Source organism: Syngnathus typhle, linkage group LG7 (genome assembly GCF_033458585.1).
Source record: "Syngnathus typhle isolate RoL2023-S1 ecotype Sweden linkage group LG7, RoL_Styp_1.0, whole genome shotgun sequence".
In the NCBI taxonomy this organism is placed as follows: Eukaryota; Metazoa; Chordata; class Actinopteri; order Syngnathiformes; family Syngnathidae; genus Syngnathus; species Syngnathus typhle.
The window spans coordinates 4460113-4479547 of record NC_083744.1 but is presented as its reverse complement, the minus strand read 5'-3'; the positions used below and the strand labels follow the sequence as shown (position 1 = coordinate 4479547).

General features: G+C 56.6%; 2 protein-coding genes across 5 annotated transcripts; both read left to right on the top strand.

Annotated features, from left to right (window-relative positions):
* The first annotated feature begins 7 nt into the window (after positions 1-7).
* LOC133156492 (nuclear pore complex protein Nup160-like) lies at positions 8-8636 on the top strand. Its single transcript, XM_061282252.1, has 34 exons — positions 8-154; positions 1472-1583; positions 1689-1899; positions 1964-2189; positions 2264-2448; positions 2529-2768; positions 2843-2940; positions 3025-3109; positions 3186-3254; positions 3336-3419; positions 3507-3677; positions 3752-3851; positions 3918-4071; positions 4143-4267; positions 4347-4507; positions 4622-4758; positions 4844-4914; positions 5150-5300; positions 5409-5478; positions 5638-5736; positions 5811-5933; positions 6022-6117; positions 6200-6294; positions 6364-6460; positions 6538-6643; positions 6716-6870; positions 6937-6997; positions 7264-7374; positions 7459-7582; positions 7662-7763; positions 7850-7991; positions 8098-8223; positions 8321-8416; positions 8488-8636. The coding sequence occupies exons 1-34, from the start codon at positions 64-66 to the stop codon at positions 8569-8571; spliced, it is 4158 nt and encodes a 1385-aa protein (XP_061138236.1). The 5' UTR covers positions 8-63; the 3' UTR covers positions 8572-8636.
* A 473-nt stretch (positions 8637-9109) lies between these two features.
* LOC133156489 (zinc finger C3H1 domain-containing protein-like) lies at positions 9110-18821 on the top strand. 4 transcript variants are annotated; one of them, XM_061282243.1, is made up of 34 exons: positions 9110-9832; positions 10171-10563; positions 10629-10774; positions 10945-11224; positions 11295-11482; positions 11545-11668; positions 11764-11825; positions 11892-12050; positions 12123-12275; positions 12344-12606; positions 12734-12841; positions 12928-13102; positions 13171-13296; positions 13394-14032; positions 14078-14199; positions 14291-14422; positions 14529-14650; positions 14727-14828; positions 14889-15014; positions 15080-15245; positions 15321-15507; positions 15570-15758; positions 15822-16062; positions 16127-16232; positions 16303-16501; positions 16607-16701; positions 16777-16884; positions 17056-17166; positions 17255-17393; positions 17468-17568; positions 17639-17740; positions 17806-17845; positions 18060-18122; positions 18306-18821. In XM_061282243.1, exons 1-34 carry the CDS (start codon positions 9238-9240, stop codon positions 18435-18437), a joined length of 5994 nt encoding a protein of 1997 aa, XP_061138227.1. In that variant the 5' UTR covers positions 9110-9237; the 3' UTR covers positions 18438-18821. The 4 variants fall into 4 exon arrangements, with proteins under 4 accessions (XP_061138227.1, XP_061138228.1, XP_061138229.1 ...); XM_061282244.1 differs by having other exon boundaries at positions 12120-12275; positions 12737-12841; XM_061282245.1 differs by having other exon boundaries at positions 12120-12275; positions 14096-14199.
* Positions 18822-19435: the final 614 nt, after the last annotated feature.

The following is a 19435-nucleotide window of genomic DNA, read 5'->3' as shown; positions in this document are numbered from 1 at the left end:
CTGGCACTAACTGCAAACCGCGCGCACATTCCGGCAGTGACGTCACGCACCCACGAGGCCAACATGGCGGCGACGCTGGGAGAAAGCTTCATCGAGGTCGGCGCATTTGAACAGGAAGCTGTCCAGCGGTTCCGAGAAGTCGAAATCAAGTTTGGTAAAGTCAAATCAACGCATGCCTGCACTGTGCCTCGTTGGAAGTTTCCAACACTTTGCAAAGTGCTAGACACAAACCTTACACTGACCGGATTTGCTAACAACAGCTAGCTTCCCTTAGCATTCTGCGCGCGCCTTCTATGAATGTCAATCTCTATTATGGAAGGCCATTCCCCATAGTACAAAAATACACTTAACTTAAGAATTTTTTACTACGAGTCTCAAAGCATGTTTCCACATTGTTGTTTTGACGTTTTATGGCGGAGCGCGTTTCCGCCGCTAATAATAAAAGACATCTATATTCCAAATGGGTTTCCATAGCAGTTGTCGAACACCTCTTCGCGTTAAAGTCACTTGACCATCCGGGGCGCCACTTTGTTTACTGTCCGTGGGTGGGAGAAGAAAGAAATTAATGCATACAAACATTTGACACGAGTACTTGGTATGGCGCCGTGAGTGGCTGCCTCCCAGCAGTGTTCTCTCTTTTCCTCTTTATTTCCTTATTTTCTCCTTTTTCTTTCTGTCTTTTTGTCCATTCGGCGATGCTGGTGCCTTCTACCGCACCTCGGTACCTCTTCGGATCGGATATTTTATTTTATTTATTTTTTCTTCCTGGGACCGGACCGGGATCATCGGTCGAGGCCGGCGTAACTCTACGACGGCTTCCTGCTTATCCGACCAGTGATGACCGGGTCCCTCGCATTGGCCTTGCAGCCGCAACACCTGTGGGGAGTCCGCTCCCTCGTGCTCGTCGGAACCGACGACTTTCGCCATGCTAGCCTCGTGGTGGCCATCTGCACGTCCCCCGACAGGGTGCCCGGGACGCTGCTCACACGTTTGCCTGCTTTGTGATGTTTTCACCGATTCACCACCACGGTCCATTGGGCGCCGTTGAACTGGACTGCCCTTACACCTGTCGATGGACCCCGTGGAGGCTATTTTGTGTGTTTGGGGTGTTCTCTTGTATTGAGGGGTGCTAGGTGGCCGCTGTTGCTTTTTTTTCCTTTGTCTTTTAGCTTTGATTTGCTTTGATGGCTTTTATCTTGTGCACTTTCTGACTTTCTTTGTGGTGCCGTTGTGTGGCAGCCTTGTGAGAGCCTATTGAGTTGCGCTCATGCCATCTGTGTGTTTTTTGTATACCCACTCTGTGGTATGGATACTGCTGGGGCCTGAATTTCCCCACCCCTGGGGATCAATAAATATTCAATCAAAGGCCAAGTTTGTGCTAAACCAACCTCTGGATTTGCTGTAATGTAACCTTTATTTGGCCAGATGAGTCAAGTGAGAATTTTTTTGCTCGTTTGTGTGGTGTGTGCAGCTTCAGCACCTCCCACAGGAGCTGTAAAATTTCCAGATTCCGCCGGAGCCTTCCACTATGCCGACGGCGGCGACAAAATGCACTCCATCACCAGCAACAGATTCATCTCATGGTCAGTGACACTCGCCTTCTTCTTCTTATGACTACCGGCAAGAGCATGAAGATTGTTCTTTTACATTGCTGGCGGCGTTTCCCCTTTGACCTTTCTGTTTGCCAGGAGCACGTCGGGCGACGCGGTGCAGTTGGTGGAGCACTCATTGAACGGCAACCTGTTAAACAACGCCGTGCGGCTGCGCTTTGGCAACTGCCAGGTGGTGCCAGGGGGCGTGGCCATGGTCGAGACCCTCAACAACGTGGTCCTCCTGGTTGCCACCAATCAGAGCGTTCATAGGATGCTGCTGCCGCACCCAAAGCCCGTGTATCGCAACGTAAGTAAAAAGAATGTCTCTCCCGCCCAGCTCCGACTTGTAAACGCGCGTCCGTGGTGTTAAGGACGCAGTGACGGAGCTCCACATACAGTCAGTGCTGACGGACGTGATCAAGCTAAACCTGGACGACTCCTGCTGCAGCGCTGCCATCCCCGCCCCGCTCACCCCCGCCGGCGGTGCCGCAGGGGTGAGCGCCGTGTGGCTCACGCAGCACGGAGACGCCAACTACGCCTTGGCCTCACCTGCAGGGGGCGTCGTGGTTGTCACACAGCCCGCGAAGGCGCGGCAAGGTGGGCCTTGTCTGTCTGTTGATTTCTGTGTCTCTTGTGTATGTCTTTATACCTGCGTGTGTGCGTGGCCTCAGGCGAGTGCTTTGTGTCGGAGCTGAAGACAAGTTGGGTGATGCGGCGTCTGTCAGGGTGGATCCCGAGCGCCATGCGCGGCGAGCAGAGCGACGACGTGGCAAGCTTGGCGGTGCGAGAGCTGGACGACGACTCGCTGGTCTTGGCCGTGTGCCAGGACCATAAACTGCGCATGTGGTCCTTTCGGGTGAGCCAGTTGATGGCGTGCGTTTGCGGCCGAGAGGAGCCGGTTGCCTAATAAGTCGTCCCCCACATTTATTTGTTCAGGATCAGACGTGTGTGCTGGAGACGGACATGTTGGGGTACATGCCGGTGGCGTGGAAGGGTGGCGGGCGGTGGTCAGGCGCGGGCCACCGCCTGCGCCTGACCTCTTGCTCCGCCTCGGGCCTGTGCCTGGCCGTGTACCTGGCGGTGCCCCACAGACGGCAGTTTGTGGTACTGCAGCTGCTGCCGGCCGACACCAACCGCTACAGCGTGGAGCGCATCTCCTTGCTCTTCTGCACTCAGGTGAGTTCCACCGACGAAGGGGAGCAGGCGGCTTCCAACGCTCAACCGACAACGCCTGCAATGTTTGGCTGCAGGAGACGCTGGTAGACTTTGTGCTGACCTCCGCCGACATTTGGGCCCTGTGGCTGGACGACAACGACAACGCCGTCGTCAAATGCATCAACTTTGAACAGTCAGTCAAAAGCAAAACTTCCTACTTTGTTTGTAGTGCCTCGCTGTCTGTAAAGAAAAAAACGAGCGCGTTGTCGTCTGTCAGTAACGTGTCGGGTCAGTGGAATCAGGTCTTTGTTCAGCCTCGCCCGGAGGAGGAAGTCCTCATCGGCATGGATCAGGACCCCCGAGTAAGTCATCCGTCGATCAGTCAGGCGGCGCCATATATTCCCAACGATACCTGAGCTCCCGTGTGATGATTGACAGGAGACCTACTTGGACGTCATCTTCTCGCCGCTTCGCTTCACGGCGGCGGCCATCGTCAAAGCCCTGCAGGTGAGCGGCTGTTGCTTGGCAACGGAACAAATGTTTGTTTGGGTGACACTTCGTCTTGACTCGAGCGGTTGCCTCCATCAGATCTTTCGGCGAGGCGCCGACATCCTCCCCGACGCCTCGTGGGAAGGACTGAGGAAGGAAGTCACGCTGGCCGTGGAGAACAAGGTGATTACCCGAGCGTGTGCCGATTGAAGTGAGGCTTCCTTACAGCCAGGCAGCCGCCTTCTGAATGTTTGTTTTGATCTGTTCAAGCTCCAGAGCAGCGTGACGGAGTTTGAGTTCTCCCAGGACGAATATCGCCACCTTCAGGTGGAATTTTGGTCCAAGTTTTACGCGTGCTGTCTTCAGTACCAGGAGGTTCTGGCCACGCCGCTCGCCATCAGTGTCAGTCCTCACAGTCACATGGCGTGCCTGATCAAGAAGGTATGGGATGGCGCAGCCGGCCGGCCGCCTTTTCTGGGCACGCTTTCCTCGTTAAGACTGGCTTTCCGCTTTAGGGTTTCCTTTCCTTCCTGTTGCCTTGTTTCGCCGTTGACCAGCTCTACCTGTCCTCCGACGACCAATTCCTGACTGAAGACGACATGCCTTTCGTCGACGGTAAACGCCGAGCTCCCGCCTGCAGGATGCGTGTCGGTGTCTCGACAAGTGTGTTTGTGTGTTCAGAGGCGGACAAGGCCGCGCTGATGTCGTGTTTGCATGTGCTGAGGGACGGCGTGTCCTTGGAGATGGCGCACGACATGGAGAGCGCGCTCCAACACGGAGAGTCGCCGGAGAGGAGCGCCAAGCTGGTTCTGGAAAAAATGCTGGCGCAGGACAAGTATGTCTCGCGTACGCTCGCAGACGCACTGCCGTGTGTTGATGTCACATGGTTGTATTGTGCGCTCAAAGCATGATCGAGGACATCCAGAACAAACTGCAAGATGTTTGCAACCTGACGGCGGCCGTGTTGGGTCTTCTCAAAGAGGTGGATCTAGAGACGGACTTGGACTTTGGAGATGGTCCACTTTTCCCGGGTACGGTCTTGTGCTCGAGGAACGTATTGGCTAAACATTTGAACTTTAGTTGACGCTCGTGTGTGTGTGTGTGTTTTAGGCGAAAGCATGAGCGTGCGTGTGAGCGCGTCTCAGTTATACTCGAGCACCACCGCCGTGTCGCTGATGTGTCAAGCGCTGAGTCATGTGAGCGCCACGCGGACGCTCCTCTGCAGGGACGTGCTGCTCCTCCTCAAACTCTGCCTATGGCTCGGCGAACACGTATGTACACATGCACACACGTGTCTCCCCTCAATTCAACCGCATACATTGCGACCGTCGCAAACTTGCTTGCGCACAGGCTGGTGAAAAATTAAGTGCGCGCGTATGCGGCAGGTGTTGCCAGGCGGAGCGTCTCAGCTACTCCGGATCCAATATGAATTGATCCCGCTGGCGTCTCAACTATTGTCCTCCTATTTCGTGCTCAAGCACTTCAGTCGAAGCGCCGGCGTGCAGGTCGCCGATGACGCCGTGTGAGTGTGTATGCGCGTGCAGTGAGTTGCCCGCTGCTTCCATTCGTGACCTTTGCCCCCCACCCCCCTTCCCGTCTTTCTCCAGAGACGCCAACCTGCAGCACCTCAGCGCCTTACACCTCAGCGACGCCCCTGCGCTCACCGGCAGCACTGCAGGTTGCCCACGTCGCAAGTGCTCTGTCTGTGTCTTTCCCAGGGAAAAATCTTTTTGTCCAACGTCTTTGATGGATGCCGATTTCCCTCGACGTGTGTCTTTTGTTGTGCCCGTGTGTTTGAGAAATTGTGCGGGGAATTGTGTCCTGTGTTTGAATGTGCGAGAGGCCGCGAGCAAGCGCGCTGGCGTTCAAGCAGACTGTGGCGGTGAAGTTGAGGTGTGGGTGCGTGTCCGCAGCGGCCAGTCACCAGTCGGCGGTGGAGATGTTCTACCAGAGTTGCGGCCACAAGCTGGCCATCCGACACCTCTTCTCCCGGATGGCAGACGGCATCGCCGTCACCTGGAACGACTCGATGGCCATCATCCTACAGGCGCTCGCTCAGCTGCTGTATCCTTGCCGCCGTTACCGTGACAATGGTGGGGGCGGGTGTTAAGGCGCGTTGGCGCGACAGATGCATTGTGTTGTTTTTGCCCTGACTGAAGCGCCGCGTCGTAGCTGGCCCAGCAATTCCACCTTCCACTTCCCAGAATGCCTGATGGCCAACTGTCAGTACACTCACCTGCAGGTCAGTACGCATTAGCTATAATGTTGCCTGTGAATCGGGGCTGGCCTTGAATGTTTTGAGGAGTGGCCGACGTAGCCATTCAAAGACGTGGCGTGAGCCCCCAGCTTTGCTTTATTGCGAAAGAGGGGGGAAGCCCTCAGCTTTCTATTGTGTGCGCAGGACTACGTGCGTCTGATTGGTTCCTGGTGTCAAGTGAACGTCGGCTCCTCCCGCTTCATGTTAGCTCAATGCTACCTTGCCAACGGCGAGGGTCACAAGGTGAGCGCGCACGCCCGCGCCGGCTCCTCAAAGGCTTCGGCGCATCACGTGACCGTGTGCCGGCTTCCCAACAGGCCTTGCGGTGCTTCCAGGAAGCCGCCTCTGAGGTGGAAAAGGAAGACTTTCTCATGAAATTGTCGGGTGTCGAAGACGAGCGGGCCGCCGCCTGCTCGCCCACCTTGCGCTACTATAACAAGGTTTGTGCTAATGCTAGCGGACACCGCCACGACAAAAATGTTCACGCTAAAACTAACGTTGCAAAAACTAATGCTGTGTGCGTTTCAGGTGCTGCGTCTGCTGGAGGATGTCGGGCTACCAGAACTTGTGATCCAGTTAGCCACCTTAGCGTTAGCCGAGGCCGTCTATGATGTCAGCAGTCAGGTCATCTCACGCAAACCCCCAGAACGGACGCCAGCCTGAGGTCCAACTAGGACTCAAAAAGCCAACCCGCTTTTGTGTACAGGCGGCCTTGTGGACCAGAATCTTCAAGCATCATTTGGACCTGGGACACAACAACGAAGCTTATGAGGCTTTGGTCCAGAACCCGGACTCCAGCATGTGAGTACGCACGCGTGTGTTGCACCCAGGCGGGCACGTGTGTTAGCGTGTGTGCGTGTTTGTGTGCAGGCAGCTGGACTGTCTCCGTCAGCTGGTGGTGGTTCTGTGCGAGCGAGCTCAGCTGCACGACCTGGTCCACTTCTCCTACGTCAATTTGCACGATGAGGTACGGACGATTGCTCCGCGGTCATGCGAGCATTACCCCCACCCTCTCCTCACTCAGCTGTCCGTTTGTCTCGTCAGGTGGTCGGAATCATCGAATCGCGGGCGAGAGGCGTCGACCTTCTCACACACAACTACTACGAACTCCTCTACGCCTTTCACATCAACAGACACAACTACAGGAAAGGTAAAGGTGCAAAGCGGTGTGAAATGTTCACACACGCCCGCTAAGTCACATTTTGTCCGTGTGTGCATGTAGCGGGCACGGTGATGCTGGAGCTGGCCATGCGTTTGGGTCGCGAGGTGTGTTCGGTGCGTGGGCTGAAGAAACAGGTGAACTGCTTCCTGGCCGCCATCAACTGTCTGCGCCTCATCCGGCCTGAGTACGCGTGGATGGTTCTGCCCGTCCCGGAGGTAGCACGCACATGCGTGGCACACTCGTTTGTGTGCGTGGCTGATTTATTTATTTTTTTCTTGCAGTCTGAGCGTCCGGGAGCGTCACCCAAACGAAACTCGGACGGTGATGTTGTGAGCCCCCCAGGTCAGATTTTCATCATTAACTCTGGTTTTGCTGCCGTCTTATACGATCTTTTGGCATTATGCAAAGAAGGGGAAATAATGTGGGAAGTTTTTACTAAAGAAGGGGAGAGGTTTTAAAAAAATAAATAAAAAACATCTTGATGAATTTGTTAGTGTTAAAGCAGAAAAAATGCGCATTTGGAATAATAGAAAAGATTGCAGTCAAGTGAAAGTGATGATGTCATCAAGTAGCCAATTTTTGTACCGTGATGTCATTTCCCATGTCAGTTAAGCGTCAAGTACATATTTTGGAGCTGCGCGACCTGGAGAAAGAATTCATGATTGCCACCTGTCGACTGGCACTAGCGCAACATCACCCGCAGGCGGCCACCGTCGCAGGTACGCGTCACCTTGATCGTCCTCCTCATCATGCTGGCGGCAATTATTAAAGCGCTGCGCTCGCGTGCGCCCCCTTGTGTTCAGGCGGCGCCGGTCCGCACGAACTGGTGCGCCTCCTGCTGGACGCCGGGCTCTTCATGTGCGCCCGGCAGCTGTGCAACGTCTTCAAGCTGCCGCTAGCGCCGCTCTTTGACGCGCTGACCTTCAGGTGTGACCGTTGTGCTGAGAATGAGAATACGACACGTCTACTCAGGAAATGCAAAAATTCGTGGCTTTTCAATGGTCAGGTGCATCAAGCTTCAGTTTGGTGGCGAGGAGGCTCAAAACGAGGCCTGGCTGTGGTTGGCCGCCAATCAGCTCTCGTCCGTGGTCAACACCAAAGAGTCCAGGTTTGGTGGTGACGCTTCAACTTTCCCCCGGCAAATTACTGCTGATGACATCACATGTCCGTGGTTCTTTTTCTTTTTTTTTTTAGTGCCGTAGACGAGGCATGGCGCCTCCTGTTCTGGTTCCTTTCAGAGTTCCCGTCATCCGACGGCCTTCACCACCGCCAAGTTCTGGTCAAACTGCTGTCACACGGCGTGCCGCCACCCGATTGGCTGGTCAAGTTCTACAAAGTGCGCCCGCCTCTCAAACTCTCACACAATCTTTGCACGTCGTCCGCACAATCAACAGCGATTCCACATTATTCTTGTCCATTTCCGTCACATGGGTTCCCTCTAGGAGGTGAATGCAGCAGCATTGCTGCGTGTCTTTTTGAACTTTGACCTGCTGGATGAAGCAGCCGAACTGGTGATTGAGTACATTGACGCTCTGCTGGGACGCGGACACCAATACTTTGGCATCAAGGTCTCACACACTCTGGCGCCATTTTCCACTGCCACGATTGCACGCACGGACACTGAGACAATTGTCTCACTCGCCAAATGTTGTTTTTGCTGCTCAGACGCCGCTGTCGGCGCGCAATCCGAGCGTGTGGCTGCCATACACGCCCATTGATCAGCTGATGGCGGCACTCAAGGACACGAGGAGCAAACAAGGCGTGAGTCTTCCGCTGCCTCACTGCGCGTTCGCTTGTAAGTGCCGATTGTTGACGTGTTGCTGCTGTTTCAGCTTTACGAGCGACTTGTGGACAAACTGGCCGACTACCACAAGATGGTGGCGAAAGCCACCAGGATAATGCTGGCCACTCGTTAATCTTTTTCATATAAATACGACGTTTTTTGATATCATGAAAAAATAAATTACATTGTGAAAGTGAAGTTGTTGTTTTTTCCCCACGTTTGTACACTGGCAGCAGTAGTATTTGTTTTTCATTTGAAATTGTTCACACAGTGTCCAGAGCTTCGCTTCCCAAATTACAAACTTTAAAACAAATGTTTTAAAATTGAAATATAGGTTCGACACAGTGTTCATGTTTTGAAATCTGACTCCAGAGGAGTTTGGGCCTCACCAGTAATGAATGAACCTCTCTGCACCTTACTGAATATTTGAGGGACTTGGATACATCACTAAAGCGTATGACAAGAACTAGGGAGGAGTAATTCTGTTGTGTAGTTTTCATTTTATGACGGCCAGAGTTGGCGGGAACGGAGTCTTTTCACTTTCTTCCATTTCCTCAGGTGGCATGGCCTGTCAAATCATTCTGTACTTCCTGTACATTAGGTGGCGGTATGCACCCAAGTGACGTAATCCGCCGGTTAATTGAAAGAAGAAGTCGCCGGTCTCGCGAGATTCAACGCGACGTGATTAAACGAGACTTGACTTGTCTCGCAGCAGGACAAGAAACGCCAAGTGCCACAATGCCCTAGACGAGTTCAAGACGGCGATTAGCAGCTTGTCACTTTCCCTGTGCGTGTCGACATGAATTTAGAGTCGGCGGGTCAGGGGCCCATGCTCGACGTCGAGCTAGAAGACGGAGAAATCTGCGACGACGACAGTGAGGAGCGCTCCACCGCCCGGCGGGGGGATGGGAGCGGCAACAGGCCCGGCGGCGCCGCGGCGGTTCTTCCGCGAGGCCCGAGGCCGCCCTACATGAGCCACCCGCCGCCAGATCTTCGACACCCGCCGCCAGATCTTCGACACCCGCCGCCAGATCTTCGACACCCGCCGCCAGATCTTCGCCACATGGTACCCTACGACGTCCACGGACCCTCGAACCACCGGCAGCAATGCGGGCCGAGTGGGCCCGACCGACCTCACGCTGCTCCCCCGCTTCCGCACTCGCTACCTCCGGGGCCGCCGCTGGGGCTCAATCCTCTTTGCGGCGGGTCCGTACCGCGGCCCAGCTTCTGGGAACGGAGCCACGGCGCACTGTGGAGGTTCCGACACCGAAGCGTCCCCAACGGCGGACGAGGGCCTTGGAATCGAGAAGGCTGGGCCGGCCACAGGCCCCCCATGGCTCGCTATGGGCCAGCAGAGAACATGAACAACCGCAAGGAGTCTCCGGGCAGGAAACGTATCCTTCATGGCAAATAAGCTTCGTTCGCTCAGTTACTTTGCTGACACCAGCAAACACACCGAGGACAAACCATATCTGCTGTTGCTCACACATTTTTAGACGTGTTGCCAATAAGACTCCTCGAAAGTCACGCTAGACTCGCTCATGTTCACTTTCGGCTATTGTTCGCTCTTTCTACATGGAGCAATCCATAAGAGCAACCTGTCTATTCAATAGTTTTTGTCAGTATGGCATGTTGAGTATTTTGGATTTGTTTTAACGGTCATCATCGAGTTTGAGCTTGTTTGGATTCAAACTTTTCACTTGAAGATGTCCTCCTTGACCCCTGACCACAGAAAAGCTTTTTGGAAGAAACCTGGCGAGAAGAGCGCCCCCTAGTCATGCCAAGTGCGATGGCGCCGAGTCCTTCGAGGACCTGCTTTCCAAGTACAAGCAGATCCAACTAGAGCTGGAGTGCATCCGCAAGGAGGAGAGCATGGCGCTGGAAGCCGAGGTGGTCCAGGGGACGGAGGCCAAGGGTCAAATGGCAGAGGCCGTAGCGGGCCAGCGGACGGAGGGCTGTCCCGTGGATGCCCTCGTGCTTCCCCAAGTGTCTGTGCAGGTTCCAGTGGAGAGTAAGAAAAGTTTCCAAGCGTTCAACATCAAACCTCTGCGCCTGAAACTCTTCACGCCTGCCAGTCTGGATACGAGCGTCGAGGAAGCGCAGCCGCAGCAAGAAGAGAAAGACGGTGAGGAAGTGCCCCAAGCCGTTTTGACGGCCCCACTTGAAGCCTTGTTGTTCTCGTTGGCGCAGCGGCGCGATCGGACGGCGAGGCCAAGGAGGCGGTGGAAGCGGACGAGGCGCCTACGTGTCAGCATGAGGAGGCCAAGGATGGCGAGAAAACCCCCGGCAGGGCGTCGTCGGCCTCCAGCGAGGACGTCTTCATCTGTCTCGATGAGGTAAGCTAGCAATAGGAAGTACCGGTTGAAAAAAAAAAAACACTGAAGTGGATTTTCATTTGCACAGTTTGAAGAAAAAGTAATGCTATGTGGCTACTTTGGTCAACGTCAAATGGTGGGAAAAATTAAGAAGAGGTACCCAACAAGTGTTGTGATGTTTGTACCTGCAGCTGGGCGGTCAGGTGGAGGAGGAGGACCTGTCAGAGCTGCAGCTGCGTCTGCTGGCCCTGCAGTCAGCCAGCAGGAAGTGGCAGCAGAAGGAGCGGCAGGTGATGAAGAGGAGCCGAGAAACCACTAAGCCGGACGGCAAAACCGGGCCCAGGTCCAAGCCTCAGGACCGGGAGCGAGACAAGGTCAAGCCGGGGAGCCGAGAGCAGCCCAAAGCCACTGCCAAGCCCACCGCCAGAACCCCCGTTGACCGAAGCAGGCCCAAAAAGAGCAGCGGATCAGGTGAGAAGATCGAGCGAGCCCGGACCATCACTTTTGGCAACGCTAGAGCCGACCCGTTTGTCCTCTGCAGCCTCGGCCGGCAGACAGGCGTTGAGAAAGCGACAGCTGCGTTCGCGAGAGCTTCAGCGGCAGCGGGAGGAAGACGAGCGCCACAAACGGGAGGAGGAAATCCGCCGCATCCGTGACCTGTCCAACCAGGACGAGCAGTACAAGCGCTTCATGAAGCTGGTGGGCGGCAAGACGCACAGCTGCGCCAAGGTACGGCCGCTCGCCCGACTCCGCCTCGGCCTCTTTCTAGCGCGCCTGCCTCCGCCCTGCAGGCCAGAGACGGCGAAGGGAGGAAGTCCGCCGGCAGGACGGGCCAAGACAGCACGGGAAACCTCTACCAGTACGATAACTACGACGAGGTTGCCATGGAGACGGACAGCGAGCCCGGTTCCCCGGGTAGGTCATTGTGGCAATCCAAAAGCATCGCAAGACGTCTTGTTTGCCTCCCGAAGTGCTTGGATTAATTTTGCCTCTTTGTGTGTGTTGGTCAGCGCGTCTTACTTTGGCCGCCCAAGGCTCCGCCTCTTTGACCGCGACACAGCTTTACGGGACGGTACGTACGCTCGGTCCTCTCGGACGTTGGGTGACCCACCTTTGACCTTCCTTTGTCTGGTCGCAGCCTTTCTGCGCTGCTCCCACGCCGCCGCAATTCCCTCTTCCGCCCGGCGACCAGGCGCTCCCGCCCAAGCTGGCGTTGGCTGATGAGGAAGAAGAGGAGATGCTGCTCAGGGAGACGTGTCTCATGTCCATGGCCAACAAGCGGGTGGTGACCGCAGAGGTCTGGTTGCTTTCCTTCTTTCTTTCCACCGCTCACGACATCAATGACACGGCGGCGCTCACCTGTCAGCAGGACCCGTTGTGGAGCACCCCCCCCTCCCCGAGCGCGGCGCCCCCCATGGAGCAACCCAGCAGAGGAAACCTGAGCGCCGTCAGCCTCAACACCATGACGGCGCCCCGTGGAAACAAGTTTGCCCGAGGAGGAGCTTCCAAAGCCACCCTGGTGGTAAGAGGACGACGAGGATGATGGTGACGAAAACGATGATGGTCACGTCGTGTCGTGCGTGTGCGCAGCTGCCACGCCACAAGTCCGTGGTTGTGTCGCTGAACGGGTCGGACGACAGCGACTCGGACCTGGACTCGGCGCAGCCGCAAGGCATGTTCGGCGGCCTGGAGTTTATGATCAAAGAAGCCCGAAGGACAGCCGAGGTCAACGCCACCAAGTCCAAGGGAGCGGCGGCCACCTCGGAGAAGGAGAACAATCCGCTGCGGACGCCCGAAGCCTTGCCGGAGGCCAAGAAGGCCGAGTACCGCTTGCTCAGGGAGGAGCTGGCCAGGTATCTTCTTGGCAAAGCTACGATGGTCACCAGCAGATGTTTGGAATCCAAATACATCTCATTTTTATACAGACCCATAAGCGATTGGGCATCACTCTTTTCGCATCTTTTTTTGTTTTGCCGACAGCAGGGAGAAGCAGAAGGCGTCCGCTCACGACGCCCGGCAGGTGAACGTCATTGATCTCGGTGCGGCGGCTCTACTAAGCGAAGTCGAGCAGAAGCTGCTGAAGCAAAGGTGAGGGGGGAGATGACCCTAACAGCGCCGCGGCACGACAAATGCGCCGGGCTAACCCAAGGACCCGACTCCCTCGGTCGGCCCAGGGAGTTGCTGGTGCGAGACGAGGCGCTGCTCAAGAACCTCCTGCAGCAGCAGCTCAAGAAGTCCGAGTCCCTCAAGGCGGCCGAGTCCAAGGTGGCCAGGCTCCGGGAGCAGATGCAGGCCTCTGAGAAGGTCGTGATGGCCAACAAAATTCTGCTCAAGAAGATCCAGGAGCAGGTGAGCTCATGATCTAGTGCCGGCCGGCGATGCCACACCCACCTCTCACCTCTGACGTGCATGTTCAGGTGCAGCGTGTGGAGCACCGCGTGTCCATCAAAAAATCGCTGGCCGCCCGCTTGGAGCAGGAGCTGCTCTGGACTCAGCGAGCTGCCGGAGGAGAACGCAAAGGCGGAGCCTTCCCCAAGCCGCTGGTGAGTACTGCCCGGGCCCAGTCCTGTCTAATATTATTGTAAAGCAAAGGGCTAGCAAGTGTTTGGGGTTTTTTTTGTGTGTGTCTTGCTGCATCAGGCCAGGAAGCTTCAGCGGGTGGACGCCGCCAATCACTTTGCGGCGCTGATGGCTCAGAAGCAGCGTCTACAGCGACTGGAGTCCGAATACGCGCTGAGGATCCAGAAGCTGAAAGAGGCCCAGGCCTTGCGCAACAAAGCAGCGCTGTCCGAAGTGCCAAGCGAGCGGCGGCCCAAACCCGCCGCGCTTCCCGACTCCAAGGCTTGTCTCACGGGCTCCCCTGGCCCGCCTCAGCCCTCCCTGCACGACCTCACCCAGGACATACTGGTCCTAGACAGCGACGACGGTCCGGATCCCGAGGCGGAGGAGCCCGAGGCGCGGGACCCGGAGGACGCGGCGCCGCCTGGCGCAGCCTCCCCTCGCCCTCGCCGCCGCTCTTTCCAATGCTCCAACTCCACCAAACCCAACCTGGAGCAGACGACTTCCACTCCAGTCGCCAAAGGCCTCGCCTTTGCCAAGCCTGCCAAGAATGTGCCGGAGGTGCCCACCGAGGCGTGCCCCGCCCCCGGTCTGGACTTGGAAGCACTCCGGAGCCGCCAGTGTGGACAGCCCGGGTTGGCAGAGCTGCTCGTGGATGAGCTGGTCGCCCTCGGGGAGCTGCACCATGTGGCGGAGCAAGACGCCTCCAAAAGTGCCAAGGTATGCTTGCCCCCCGCCACTTGCCATCCATCTTCGCTTTTATAGATTTTGGTTTGTGCTCAGGTGCCGCCGGTGTGCAAAGAGACGAGTAAAGGTGCGCCGTGGCCCACCCAGCCGCTTCCTTTTGGCCCATACCGAAGTCCTCTGCTGGTCTTCAAGTCTTACAGGTGAGCTTGGAAGTGCTCAATGGACACCGGGGACTTTTTGCAGGAAGCTCTCAGCCTGAAGGTGCGGCCCGGTCGTCTGTCGTGTATTCAGGTTCAGTCCGTACTACAGAACCAAGGAGAAGTTGTCCCTGAGCTCGGCCACCTACAGCAATGCCATCCAGCCCAAACGCCGCTTCTGCCGTTTCGACCTGACGGGAACTTGCAACGATGACGACTGCTCGTGGTGAGGGGCGAGAACGGCTCGGCCGCCACGACGACGGCTCGGCCGCCACGACGACGGCTCGGCCGCCGCGACACGGCCATGACAGCTTCCTCCTGTCCTCCCGCAGGCAACACGTGAGGAGCTGCTTGCTGACGGGAAGCCTGCTCTTCCAGGATGTGCTCTCCTACAACTTGTCTCTGATTGGCTGCTCGAACAACAGCTCCGACAGCCAAGTCGGCGCCGCCACAGGTGGGCGGCAGCCCAAACGTGACTCTCAGAGCTCCGCAAGACGAGAAAACATGAGACGAGTTGTGACGTGTTGTAGGAAAGTACCTGAGTAAGCTGTTTGGCCCGCACAAAGACGGCATGGCGGTGGACCAGAAGGCCGTCTTCCTGGTCAGCAAAGTCAACGAGAGCTGTCGTCACGGTGAGCGCCGCTCACAGTTGCTGCTCGGGAGGCAGAGCCTCACGCTTACTTTGTGCGCAGTCCCGCCCTTCACCACCTGGAAGGGCAAAAGGAAATGGAGGCCGGCGGCGGCGCAGAGTCAGCGCCGGGAGGAACGTGGCAACGAGGAAGATGCCGCCGGAGGAGAGCAGACATCCTTAAACTCGGGTCGGTCCTCGTGCATGCGTGTCTCTCCGTGCGTCTGTCCTCACACGGACACTGTGCATTCGCAGACGTTGCCGTGTGCTGGTTGGACGCGCGCGTGACGTCTGAGGACAAGCGTTACTTTGTCAGCGACACGGACGACATCTGCAAGCTGGAGAGCAGCGTGTTGGAGAACCCCGGAGACACGCAGCTGTGGATCAAGCTGGCTTTCCGATACTTCCACCAAGGCGACACGTACGACGCCGGTCACATGCTCGCCTGCATGCCCGCCAGCCCTCCACCCACTCGTTGAACGGCGTCTTTCCGCAGGCCGCCCACCGAGTGCTTGGAGGCGGCCCTGAACACACTTTCTCGCGCACTGGAGAATAACTGTGATGACCCCGAAGTGTGGACGCACTACCTCACGCTTTTCTCTCGCCGCGGACGGCACGACGAAGTGGAGGAAATGTGCCAGATGGCCGTGGAGCACGCTCCGCACCGTCGTGTCTGGTGGAACGTGAGTGACAACTTATAATCCCCCCCCTCCTTACGCTTGTGACCCGCGTGCGATTTGTCCAGTACCTGAGCTTGGCGAGCACGTTTGAGGCGAAAGACGCTGTGTGCGAGCGTCTGCTCAACTTCTTGCTGGGAGAGGCGTGTGGGGGCGTGTCCGAGGAGCGCTCCTTCCAGCTGCTGGAGGCGCTGCTCTACCGCGTCCATTTGAACGTCTTCACGGGCCGCTCGGAAGCCGCCCTCGCCATCTTCCAGGTACTTTGGTTTCTTGTTTGATGTTGCCACGATTGTGACGCCAAGCGTACGGGCTACTTTCAGAACACCTTTGCGCTCACTCACTCGCCGGTGGGCGTGGCCGGGAGCCTGGTGGCGCCACACCGTGCACTGGCCTGGTTGGCTTACATCCACCTCAAGGAGTTTGGCCGGCTTCCAGCCACTCTGTATGACCCGTCCGAATCGGGCCCGACCCGGCTGGTCAGCGCCGAAGGCTTCCTGCTACCGTGGCGCTCGACCGCCGACATCACCACGCCGCATGAGCAGCTCGTCGGCCTTTTTACAGGTAGAAACCGCAAAACTCGTGACTCGAGTGGCACGCTAACGCGTGTTGCTTTGCACATTGCCAGACGGCATCCGTCAGTGTAGCGACGAATCTCTGTCGCCGAGCGAGAGAACGTCAGCGTGCCTGCCGCTGCACACCAACTTGCTGCTCCTGCACAGGCTGTTGGGCAGGTGAGCCACTCAGAGGTCACGTTGAAGCTCGCGCCACACGTGAGCAATCTCACGGGGTGCTTGTGTGTAGGTCGGAGGAGGGCATGTCACTGTGCGAGGCGCTCTTGGAGGCGTGTCCCGAGTCATGCGCCCTGCACGACGCCCTGTGCGAGCTCCACGTGCACTCTGGGAATGCCGCTGGCGCCGCCGATTCGTGGCGCCGCGCGCTGGCCCGGTGCCCTGGCAACGCTGAGGTTTTCTACCACTGCTGCTGCTTCCTCATGGGTCAGGTGGGCGCAACCAACTCGTGCAAGGAGGGCTAGGCTGGGCCGGGCCGGGGGTTTGGTTGGTTGGTTGGTTTTTGGTTAAACAGGAAGTGACCTATCATTTGACAGGGCGAGCAGAGCACTGTGGCACCACTCTTCCGAGAATTCGTCCTGTCTCTGTGCGAGGAGCCATGTGCTCAAGTGACGCCCATCGACCTCCTGCGGTGCGTTGGCTTGCTCCCTCGCTCACGCGTATGTCGACGCGTTCGTGGATCCTAACGGCCAGCCTTTGCCCGCAGGAGCATCCTGGGCCTTCCCACAGATGACGTGCGGGTGTCGGCCATCGTCAGGAAGGATTTGCAAGACGGGCTCCTCCGACAGCGCTCTTTCCTGCACCTGCTTCACTGGTACTGTCCACACGGCAGTCACGCGTTTAGTTTAGCGCAGTTATTAGCGTGCGGGAGCAATTCCGCTTTGAGGGAGCAGGAGGAGGAACGACAACTCCTGTCAAGAACCGGAGTTGCTCTTGCCCCCTTCTGCGGTTCCGCTCAATGCCTTTTGTGTGTGGGTGCTTGCAGTCGCTGGCATTGGCTGCACGGCTCTGCGGGGGACGCGCTGGACGCCTTCGAGAGGGCGCTGGGCTCGGCCGCCGCAGCGCCGCGCCACCAGCTGCACCGCCTGTGGACAGAGTGAGTGCCGTCCGACGAAAGACGGCGAGCGCATGGCAAGCCACAGCGGGCACAAAAATGGATAAGCGCCGCTCGCTTGTGTCCGCAGCTACCTTCAGTTCTGCAGCGTGCACGCTGCCCAGCGTTTGCCCGACTTGATCCTCCGCTGCCTGGGCACTGTGCCCGCCCGCCTGGGGGTGCCCTTTGACCCCACACACTTCTGGACTTCCTACCGCTTCCACAACGAGGCAAGAAAGTCTCCGATGCGACCGACGCCCGACGGCAGCCTCCGTCACCGGCGTGTGTCGCCGTTTGTCCTCAGGTGGTGGCGCTCTACCTCGGCTGCGTGGACGAGTCCCAGCACGCGGCACTCCTGGAAAGACTCCATTACATGATGCCCACCAACATTGGCCTTTCGCTCAGGTACGGCCGCCTCGCCACCTCGCCTTGTGCTGGCGCGCACACACGCTGTGCCTCTCTGTGTTGCGCGTAGGTTGATACGGCACGAGTGTTTGGAGGGAAATATGGAGCACGTCCGCTTCCAGGCCAAAATGCTTACCAACAGTGCCCCCAAGTGTTTGCCTGCTTGGAACATGTAAGGACAGCTTCGACGTGTGTGCGCGCCCGCCCGCCTGACTGATTCCGTGTGTTTCTGCTCAGAGCCATTGCTGCGGAGGCGGAACTAAGTCACCCGGCAGAGGTGAGGCGCACGCGAGTCTGTGATGCTAACATTGCTAATGCTATCCCGACGTTCTCTCGTCCGGAACGTTTGTCTCGGTGGCGATGGAAAAGAATTGTGTCTCCGCCTTGCCTCGACGTGTGACGGTGGTGCTAACCATGAGCCACCTTGGCGGCGTTTGTCTCGCCTCATCTCCACTTTGTGGCCTTCCTCGCCTGTGCTTTGCTGTTTGCAGGCTCGTCGTGTGGTCCAGCAAGCGCTCCAGAATCTTCCACTCTGCGCTCACCTCTGGAAACATGTAAATCTCGCTCGCTAGGCTGCCCCCTAACCGTATCGGGTGACTCGGGTTCACCTGTGAACTTCACACTCCTGTGTCTTCCCTCTGTCCTGTTTCCCTTACTACTAACCCATCCATCCCTCCCTCCTTCTCATGTCTTTGCACTTCCTACTTTCCCTCCTTCCCGCGGCCTTCACGCCGCAGCTGCTGCAGTGGGAGGCATGCGTCGGCGGCGCAGGTGCGGCGGAGCGCGCGGCCCGCGTGCTGTCTCGCGGTGAAGAGGCGGGCGTAACTTTTGCCGAGCCGGTCGCCACCGCTCAGACGGACGCCGTCTGATTGCGGGCGGACGTCGATTGACGTCCGAGGGCGGCGACACTTTGGGTCAGAAATTGAGAGCAAAAAGCTGCACCTCCTCCTGGTATACGTAAGTATGTCTGCTGAGTGACGTTTGCTTTGTCTCACTTCCTCTCTTTTCCCTGTGAGGGGGGGGTGGTTTCATGGGAGTGTGGCCCGAAGGACGTTCACCGCCATCTTTTTGTGTTGTTCAAAACGAAGCAGACTTTTATTTTGTTAACTGCTGGGGAACAAAGACTCTGGAACGTGTTTGGCCTTGGCCATCTCAGCAGGAAGTGACAAACGCTGGACGAGAAACAGCTCATTTGAAAGTTTGTCTTTTTTTTTTACTTTTTCTTTTTTTGTAATTAAAAGTATTGATCATCAGTCATCTTTTTTATATTAAATTATTTTATTATCATAAACAAAACTGGTCTGTGTGGTCTTTTGGAAGCGGCACCTCCGAGTTACACTTGCCTGACTTTGTGTCTTTCGCAATACAATTACCGTTTTTCCCATGTACAATGTGCAAAATTTAACTAATTTATTGTCCTAAAATCTGGGGTGCGCATTATACATGGGTACAATTTTTTTTTTTTGAAGAAGAAGAAAATCATGGTACAACAATTTTTGAAGAAAATCTTGTCACAGATGGAGTGTGGAAAGGCGCGAGGTGACCAAGTGCAGCTTGGACCAGGGTTTATTGGAGGAACTCAAAACACAGACTTGGTAAACTCATTGTGCTAAATAACTGGATTATCACTCAAATATTGGTGATCCCGTTAAGAGTCTCACATATTTCTTCCCTATCGAGTTTACTACTGCATGCGCAGTGATACTGACCGGCAGAATAACGTCCGGTTGTTCCCAAAGATGATCTTTTTTCTAAAATAATTTTACGTTTACGGACTTAAATAACCCGGCCGGGTCATACCAAAGACTATAAAATTGGGACCCATTGCCTCCCTGCTTGGCACTCAGCATTAAGGGTTGGAATTGGG

Bases quoted from the DNA above. Each gene is read 5' to 3' on its own strand.
- LOC133156492 (XM_061282252.1), top strand. From the start codon at position 64: ATGGCGGCGACGCTGGGAGAAAGCTTCATCGAGGTCGGCGCATTTGAA. The intron at 2,449-2,528 runs GTGAGCCAGTTG...TTATTTGTTCAG, and splicing joins TGCGCATGTGGTCCTTTCGG to GATCAGACGTGTGTGCTGGA. The intron at 3,255-3,335 runs GTGAGCGGCTGT...TGCCTCCATCAG, and splicing joins CCATCGTCAAAGCCCTGCAG to ATCTTTCGGCGAGGCGCCGA.
- LOC133156489 (XM_061282241.1), top strand. From the start codon at position 9,238: ATGAATTTAGAGTCGGCGGGTCAGGGGCCCATGCTCGACGTCGAGCTA. The intron at 12,842-12,927 runs GTGAGGGGGGAG...CGGTCGGCCCAG, and splicing joins CAGAAGCTGCTGAAGCAAAG to GGAGTTGCTGGTGCGAGACG. The intron at 15,508-15,569 runs GTGAGTGACAAC...CGATTTGTCCAG, and splicing joins ACCGTCGTGTCTGGTGGAAC to TACCTGAGCTTGGCGAGCAC.